Raw genomic sequence first — 9317 nt, 5'->3', positions numbered from 1 at the left:
AAATCATTATGCTGTTAAAGTAAACTAACGGAAACTCAACAATATTGACTGGATCCGACCGATTTGATTATTTCTGGTTTTGCATTACCTACAACCAACGGATCAAGACCTTCGTCTGTGTCCGCGAGCCGTCAGGTACAACAACGAAGGGTCGGGGAGTGCTTTGCTATGTGGAAAACAGCGTTAATTGGACGACTGTACGTTTTAATTTTAAACTTCATATTACACATTACACGGACATACTTAATTCATTTCCTAAATTATCTATCGAGGTAGATAAACGTCACTATATCGTAATTCGCGATGTTTATCGAAGGCGATAACAGCAGATAATTAATTAATTGTGCTACTACGCCGAGGAGGCTACGCCGTAGCTCGTAGCAATCAGAACATACTCCTAGCGCCATCTATGTTCAAAATAACAAAACATTGAATAGAGGATCACACAAAAACACTGTAAAACAAATAAAACACTATTTATTAAAACAAAAAATAAATAAAGTAAAATTTAAAACGGTCACGCGTCTATCCGGTGATCCCTGGAGTAGAGGTGTTCGAGTTTGTGTTCTTTGCGGTGGTCCGTGGCCCGGTGGTCCGTGGCGCGGTGGTCCGTGGCCCGATGGTCCATGGCGCGGGGGTCCCCAGCGCGGTGCTGGCGCAGCAGCAGGTACAGCAGCAGGTTGTACTCCGTGGCCGCCTCCTGCGCGAGCCGCACGCTGCTCTCCAGCTGCTCCTGTTGAGCGTCCCACGCGCGCAGCTTCTCCACGGAAGACTGCAGGTACGAGTTTAACTGAAAATGGATGGGGCATGTTAACTGATAGGGTACTCTGGCTGAATGTGCAGCTTATATTATAACCAGTCATGTTATCGTCGAGCATTTTTTATTGTATTTAAGTAATTACCTTCATTATTCGCCTTTCCATGAGTTTACGTTGCACCCACTCAGCGAGGTAGGTGAGCAGGCCGCAGAGCGCCAGCGTGCCGGACAGTGCGAGGTCCAGTGGCGGGCAGTAGTGCAGCAGGCGCGCGGCGGCGGGCGGCGGCGGCGGCGGCGGCGCGGGCTCGCTGCCCGGGAACAGCGCGGGCCCCGGCAGCAGCAGCAGCGCCAGTAAACCCAGCGCCGCCACGGCCGAGCTGCTACAACAACTCAAAGCCATTTTCTCGAACTCAACCCCCCAAATCACATCTCGGGTGTAACATCTGTATAAAATATAACAAAAGAGTTGATCCTTTACTGATATATTCCACTGTTTGACACCCTTTCACAAACGTAACAAAATGTAAACAAAGCGTAAAGAAATAGAATTTTGAAATGCTCAATCTTTTGACTTTGTTGATTTTATTTCTGAAATTAACCATAGATCAGATCAACACAGCTCATAATATCACGCTCATAGAATATTCATTCCAGTCTTCGATCATCAGATTCCAGTTGATTTCAATGATTCCAGTCAACTCTGTCAACTGGACTAGCTTTATCAGCAAGTGCTGCTTGATTGGACTGGAATACTGGATCTGCAATAATGGCCAGGTGATACTGTTGCAGTTCTGTCATCCAGCATGCAAAAATATGCTATCCTAATGCTATTCCGGATCAAGAATGGAATAGCGTTAAGAAATCATTATTCTGATTACATGTGATGTGAAACTAAACGCAAGTTTCATGACGTTACACAGTCACTTTTCAATTATTAAACATTATGAAGTTATTATTAAAATAAAATATTAAGTACTTATTATTTGCTGTCACTTTGACAGTTGAATGGATTGATGGTCGATTGACGTAACTTTGTTTTTGTTTGTGTATTTTGCTGTTTTTGTTGTGATTATCCTAATTTATCGTCGAGAGATCTTTAGAGTCAAACTGGAAATCGTGCGCTTTTATACTTTCTGTAAAGATATTCTACGATATTCCACGACGCCTACCAGTGTAAGTACCTCATTGTTACGTGTCAATCTGTTACCTAATTAATTCAGAGGCTCACGATTTGCAAGCTTAAGACGCGTTTCCTTATACTTTCAGGGTCAAACCTATTAGGTACGTCCGGACAACGACACAAAGGAATCATCGCCATTGATGCGTGTGAGCGTGCGGGCGCCATGAAGCGAGTGGTGCTGTTCAAGAGCGAGTCGGAGGAGTACGCGCGCGCCTTCAGCTCGCAGCAGTTCGAGGCGGTGTTCGTGGAGCCGCTGCAGTTCCAGTACGTGGGCGGCGCCGCGCTGGCCGAGCGCCTGCAGCGGGAGTACAGCGGGCTGGTGCTGACGTCGCCGCGCGCCGCCGAGGCGCTGGCGCGGAGCTGGGCGGGCGGCGGGGCGGGCGGGGCCGCGCGCTGGGCGCCGCGCCGCGTGTACGTGGTGGGCGAGGCCACGCGCCGCGCCGCGCTGCAGCTGGGCCTGGCGCCGCGCGGGGACGCCGCCGGCAGCGCCGACAACCTCGCCACCATCATCGTCGAGGAGAACCCCCCGGGCTCCACCTTCCTGTTCCCCTGCGGCAACCTACGGTCTGAGACCATCATTGAGACATTGACGGCAAAAGGAATGACAGTTGATGCCCTCACAGTGTATGAGACAATGGAAAACGAGAATTTAAGAACACATCTCATGGAATTAAACAAATCAGAGTCAAGTCCGTGTTGCATGGTGTTCTTCAGTCCGTCGGGCTGCGAGTACATCTACCGGCAGCTGCAGACCTTCAACAACAGGCTGTCTGCGCTGCCTCACTTTGCCATTGGCAACTCCACGGCTCACCGCATCGTGAACCTCGGGGCAGACATCGCCGGGGTGGCCCTCAAGCCTAAGCCCGAGTGCATGGTTGAATCAGTACATAAATATTTCCAGGAACTAGAAGCTCAGTGTTAGATTAGTACAAATTTTATTAAGCCTTAAAATGTATATTATGGTGTTGGTATGTTGTATAATGTGATAAATTGATGATGTTACAAATTTTATATAATTTTTTTACAACTTTACAGTGCAATATGTGATACTTAATTTTTTATAGGTATAGCCATAATTTACAATAAAAATTCAATTATAATATATCATTTGGTTTCTTTTCCAAATTATTTTGTTACTAGCTATATTTTTAACATTAAGTACCTATCTGCCTGCATGTAAATCTAGTATAGGGGAAAATCAAGGGATGTCAGTTAAAACAAAAATATCTGTTGATAGCTGTATGAGGAATATGGTGCCTCTGGTATGTAGGTATCTATAATATTAGCAATTAGTCAATTACCCATCAATCAAGAATAGCTACTGTTCAGTTCCGCCCTCGTCCTGCCCTCAGCTCCGGGTCGTCACGCAGCCCTGCGCCTCGTTCAGGACCACTCCCCTCCGTCCTGGATCAGGGGCCACAGGAATTAACTGGTTGATTAGCGAGCCTGTTTACCATGTGATCTATTTAATGGCGACTCATCATCAATCATATTTTGTAGGCTTGTAGGTAATTACCAACACGACGACTATGATATAGATTAGAGCGGCTGTGTACAGTAAGGTGCAGATAAACCTGACCCCCCTCAGAAACATTGTTACTATGAGAGGGGGGTCAGGATTTTCTGCACCTGACCGTACCTACCATCCCTACTTATCTCACTTTTTTTACCTACACCCAACATCTTCACATTTATGTCATCAACTCATCATATTTATTGACCTCTAGAGGCACAGCTGCATGATTTCATGATTATGTAATGTAGGTAAGATAATGTATCTACGCACGCAAAATTTCTGTACCTACTTAAGCAGGCCTTGAGGTATAAAATTAATGTATTAAATTCTAAAACTACTAACTGTATTTATAGGATAGGAAGTAGGAAGAAAAAACACGATTTGTATAAAAACCATATATTAATTTATTATTAAAATTTTAAAGTAAAAATCGTTCGCACAATCTTGACTGAGATCAAACATTATAAACACCGGTGGTACCTATGGAGTAGACTTTACAATGTCCTCGAGAAAATATACAATAAATACATCGAAGTAAATACGCAGGTATTGTACATACAATGTACATGACTAGACAAAGTGACGAGTACAGAAGCGGACTGCCTGAAACAATCATCAATGTAAAACATACGCACTGGAAGATAACGTGTCGGACAACAAGTGGTATATCAATCATAATGTGAGAAGGTGCTTTCAATTTTTGGTCAGTTTAGAAAATAAATATTTACAAAATAGTTAAGTATGATACAACAGTGAGGGAAAGCGTACACGATTCTCAATTCCAGGTAGTTGTTGGTGCGTGTAGTGAGAGGTCGGCAACGTGGCTGTGATATGTATGACGCGACGCGGAGTCACGTCGACGGTGGCCTGCGGGGGGAGAGGGGGCGGGGAGCCGCCGCGCCATCGCCAGCCCACACCAGAATTGCTAGCACGGGGCTTAATTAAGATGTGACAAAAGTTTTGCATCGCGCTCACTCACATCACGAGCGAGCGCGACGGAGAACTTTTGTCACATCTTAAATGCGCCCCGTGCTAGCCCTTTAGCTAGCTACATTCCAAAACATTTGCTTAATTTCCATGACTTGGGATTGGGTTACTGGCATTACTCCAATAGTGGTTGCTGACATGCGAATGGTGTGAACGGCACAGACATCTATGCTGACCCGCGGCGGCGGCGGCGGCGGCGGCCCGGGCGGCGGTCGCGGGCTGCGGTCTGACTAACTGTATAACACTATCTCCTACAACAACGTGCTATTATACCTCGAGACTCTTCCATACATTTATCTATAATAATTAATGAATAATGAACAAGTCGCACTCAGACCGTACAAGCGGTGCGACCGCACTTCACGTAACGCTAAATATTATGCTTATCGTAGTTAGACATTTACCCTTTGCTTACATTTGTGTATAACTGTAATAATTACTTTAGTTCACTGATCAAAATATATAATAACGTGGACAAGAGGACGCGCTGGACTCAACGGATCAAGGACAATCAACAACTTCGTATAAAATCTGTCTATAAAAATCCCTATCAGACCAAACATAACCTAATTTGTGCTCAAAACTACACGAGGAATCATCTTGCGACGTCCACCGCTCGCGAAATTATACAACTAGCGTGAGATCGTGGACTAGACCAAGTAATGGACGTGACAGACAGAAGTCGAATGGCAGTTTTATATCAAGTCAATTGGAAACTTACAACACCTAATGTGCGCGCCGTCCGAGCGAAGCTCCGTACACTGACCATAGAGCAGCCTGAATACACCGCCGCTACTACGTTGGTAACTGCAAGTCACAGCACTCCGAGTCAGAGCATCATTAGTCATAACGTTGACTCCGATAACTTCGTTCGGACGATGCAGTATCGGACCATCTGAATTAAGTATTGTCTCGGACAACAGCGAGGCCTCCCTGGGACTCGGCCGGCCCTAGTGTTATCTACTACAGCTCATTTTATCCATACATTTCTAAACATTAATTAGATATAACTCTTTCCTTGGGCTTTTCACAGCTTAGTGCGGCTTCAGTGAGGCCGCTCGGTTGTGCGCTAGTCGTGGCCTGCAGTCACTGCACTGAGAGCGTCCTGTGCGTGTGGGCGGTCACTATAAGCGGTCGTCGTGGGCGGGCGGCGGCGGCACGGCGCGGTAGGCGGCCGTGGGCAGCGCGCGCGCCCGCGCCGCCGCCGCGCACGCCGCCAGCACGCCCGCCGCCACGAACAGGCACACGCCCGCGCCGCACATGCCCAGACCCTGGAATGTTACAAGCATTGTAGGTATTACAATCACAATTGATGTGACTGTCTACGAGGTTTCGTTGCTTCGATTCTTGGGTGGAACAATCAATTTGTTCCATTAGATTAGAATGCTGATAATTCAGAGATCAGGTCTGAAAAGTATGACCTGCATCTATATCTAGAGGGGCTTATTGTATGGATGCATTGTGGTGTGCTAGACATAAAAACGCTAAAAAAAATTCATTTTACAAAAAATAAATAGATAATTTATTTCTTTCAAACAGTTCATCACAACGAGATCGACTGCTGTGGTCGAAGTCATTATGAGGACTATGGTTGTTCATGCAATCATTGGCAGCAGCGTGTATACTGACCACGGCGGAGTAGAGCAGCGCGCGCGGCTGCGGCGCGGCGCGCTGGTACTCGTCGCTGAACAGCAGCGCGGCCAGCAGCGCCAGCGCGCCGCCCAGCTGCGCGCCGCCGCTCCACAGCCCCGTCCACATCGCCTGCAACACACGATCACAGTTACAGACACTGCATCATTCAAATAAAAAACATTACCCTCCTCATTCGGCAGTCGGGTAATTAATAAGGCGTCATCTCCCACTAGACCTTACAACCCCAAACTGAGCAGGGCCTGAGGGTGGACAGCTAATATTGTACAAGTTGGGTACGTAGATATAGGTAGATACATTACAAACTCTGATATAAACTCTGATTCTGAACTATTTAGATAGTGTACCTGTCGCAGGCAACTGGTTTAATCTCCTTTTTGATTGAACCACTAGCCCGTTCATTGGATGGCGCTGTTCAGTTGTATGACTAGGCCGAACGTTGATTGTACAAGCGTCACAAAACGTCCAACTAGTTAGCTGACTTAAAATCAGTCAGGTGGTGAATAAAACAAATATGGCGTCTAACAGCTAACAGCTGACACAAAAAGCACCTATATTGTTAGTTTTTTGCAAATAAATTAGCTTTAAAGTGCGTTATTTGTGTTAAAATAGTGTGACAACATGGATTTACCTATTATTACGCCGCGGGCGGATAGTTTCAAAGAAAAAAAGTGGCGAAACTGGATAATTATTAACAACAATATGAATGTACGTTTATTGTTATTGTTTAGTTAATTTGTGAGATAAGAGCTTTGTAACATAGTCTTTTTGTTGACTCTTGTCTGGTGATGTTCACCCTAACCAGACATTACAAAGTTGCTATACTATATCCCATTCAACGACTTCGCTGAATGACGTTCAGTCAAGACGTCGAACGTTACAATCAACGACTTGACGAGTTGTCCTTTAGTCATACAACTGAATAGCGCCATCCAATGAACGGGCTAGTGGTTCAATCAAACAGGAGATTAAACCAGTTGCCTGCGACATACCTACTATTTGTAGGTAAGTTAGGAAGGATGGGCCGAATTTTAACACGCAAGTTTGTTTGACCTTCAAATAACAAACCTGTAGGAATAGTAAAAAACTAAATTTTCGTGTTTATACCTAGTACCTAGGTACTGTGGTGGTGTTAGTTCTCACCTTTCATTTGGGTTAAATAAATCCTAATCCTAACTAATCCTAACTAATATTATAAATGCGAAAGTAACTGTTTCTGTCTGTCTGTCTGTCTGTCTGTCTGTTACTCTTTCACGCGAAAACTACTGAACGGATTTGAATGAAATTTGATATGCTGAAGGTCTAGAGTCTAGACCCTGGGAAAGAACATAGGCTACTTTTTATCCCGGAATTCCCACGGGAAAACTTTTTAAGGCGAAGCGAAGCGCGCGGGAACAGCTAGTAATAAATAAATAAATCCTGTCAGGTGCAAAGAAACCTGACCCCCCTCTTATACTAACAATGTAACATGCTTCTGAGCGGGGTCAGGTTTATCTGCCCCTTACTGTACCAATGAATAATGAAGAAATAATTAATTTAAGTACAATACATGCTATAGGCTCTTACTGTAAAGGGATATCGTGAGGAGAACATCTAAATTAAGCTCATCTAGAGGTGTGAATCCGCAACGCAGTGGACCAGCATGGTGGGAACATGTCAATGTTGTCAATGGTCCATGCTTAAATTTGCAGAAAGGAGAGGAAATTGAGAGGGCCATGTACACTGTACAGGCACTAACACCCTGGTGAACTAATGTGAAGCAGTTGACTATTTGAGTACCTACATGCATGATCTTCTAGAACCTTTGCATTCTATATGCTCCTAAGCTTAGATGATTTTCCACTGACTGAGGAGGATGATCTAGGGCAGGAAGGACCTCTCACAATGTTTACATCACTGAAAGAAACATAGTATGCCATTTGTCGGTACAACTATTACTCAGCAGCGAATACAAGCTCATATTGAATATCAATCCATTTAGAGATAGGCTTACACAAGAGCAAGAGTGTATGTATTGGAAGAATAATCCAGTGTGACTCACAAGCTTGTCCCAGCGCAGCGGCAGCACCTGCGTGAGGTGTGTGAGGTGCATGACGAAGAGCGCGGAGTGCAGCAGCGCGGAGGAGAAGCCGCCCAGCAGCAGCAGGCGGGCGCGCGCGCCGGGCACCCGCCCGCGCAGCCCCGCCACCGCCCACACGCACCCCGCACACGACAGCCCCAGCACCTGCAACACATACCATATTAACTGTGTGCATGTACATACTGATCTAGCCTTTTGCATTGACAGCTAAATGTAGTTCTATTTGGTGGTGGTTGCCAAAGTTTCTTTGAAGCAGCAACCAATTTAGTTATCGTCATTTCACTGAACAGGAACAGAACCATAGTTAAATGGTGACAAGCTCCTCAATGTTACTGAACTGAACAGTTGACGAACAAGCAGGACAAGGCATAGGTGAGGAGGATGCGGAGCAGACAGCTCGGAACGTACGATGATGAGCAGCGTGAGCAGCCCGTCGCGCTCCAGCAGGTAGTGCAGGCGGCAGTGCAGCGGCACGGCGCGGGCGGCGGGCGGCGGCGGCGCGCGCGCGTAGTGTGCGTGCGAGTCCCACGAGCGCTCCGTGGGCGCGGGCGAGCGCGCGGCGCCGCTGCCCGCGATCTCGCAGTCCGCCAGGTCCTCGCCGCGGCAGCTGGTCGGCTCCAGCTCGCGGATCTCCTCCAGCAGCAGCTCCACCTCGTCGGCCGAGTACAGCTCGCTCACGGACACGTAGCGTGCCGGCGCGCCGCCGCCGCCGCCGCTCATAGCAGCGAGCCGCGCGCTATCATGCCCGCGCCCGAACCGCGACCCGCTGCACCGCACCGCACATCCACGCGCCGCTGGCCCAGCCGCGACCACATAATCCTTTTTCTATGATTATTAAATAGCTATAGTCGATTTCAGTCTAATTCTCATTATTGTGAGAATTTAGCAAGTTCTAAAAACTAAACAAATTCGATGACGCTCGGTGACGCCATGTTTGTTTTTATGATTTTTTTTTCTCTTAGTTAATAATCTGTGTATTTTACCGATTCATGCTTAAAATAAGAAATGAAACAATCGAACCCCAATCCTGCCTTTTTTGTAAAGCCGCGTACAGACCAGGCCAACGAACGCCGAACGATGGATATTTATCATACATAATACAGGGCAGATTGCAGCAACGAAGGTCATCGAAACCCGTTCGTTGGCC

At 46.6% G+C, this 9317-nt stretch overlaps 3 protein-coding genes across 3 annotated transcripts; 1 reads left to right on the top strand and 2 right to left on the bottom strand.

The window, feature by feature from the left end:
• Window positions 1-460: 460 nt before the first annotated feature.
• Window positions 461-1401, bottom strand: LOC119690607. The gene is made up of 2 exons (XM_038106263.2): window positions 903-1401; window positions 461-790 (listed from the first exon to the last, which is right to left on the bottom strand). Exons 1-2 carry the CDS (start codon window positions 1155-1157, stop codon window positions 518-520), a joined length of 528 nt encoding a protein of 175 aa, XP_037962191.2. The 5' UTR covers window positions 1158-1401; the 3' UTR covers window positions 461-517.
• Window positions 1402-1746: 345 nt separating this feature from the next.
• LOC119690630 (uroporphyrinogen-III synthase) lies at window positions 1747-3056 on the top strand. The gene is made up of 2 exons (XM_038106352.2): window positions 1747-1930; window positions 2024-3056. Exon 2 carries the CDS (start codon window positions 2101-2103, stop codon window positions 2857-2859), a length of 759 nt encoding a protein of 252 aa, XP_037962280.2. The 5' UTR covers window positions 1747-1930; window positions 2024-2100; the 3' UTR covers window positions 2860-3056.
• Window positions 3057-3833: 777 nt separating this feature from the next.
• Window positions 3834-9214, bottom strand: LOC119690586. The gene is made up of 4 exons (XM_038106197.2): window positions 8579-9214; window positions 8132-8314; window positions 6070-6201; window positions 3834-5711 (listed from the first exon to the last, which is right to left on the bottom strand). The coding sequence occupies exons 1-4, from the start codon at window positions 8888-8890 to the stop codon at window positions 5565-5567; spliced, it is 774 nt and encodes a 257-aa protein (XP_037962125.2). The 5' UTR covers window positions 8891-9214; the 3' UTR covers window positions 3834-5564.
• Between the last annotated feature and the right edge of the window lie 103 nt (window positions 9215-9317).

Source organism: Plutella xylostella, chromosome 19 (genome assembly GCF_932276165.1).
Source record: "Plutella xylostella chromosome 19, ilPluXylo3.1, whole genome shotgun sequence".
NCBI lineage: Eukaryota > Metazoa > Arthropoda > Insecta > Lepidoptera > Plutellidae > Plutella > Plutella xylostella.
This window is presented reverse-complemented; position numbering and strand designations above follow the sequence as displayed.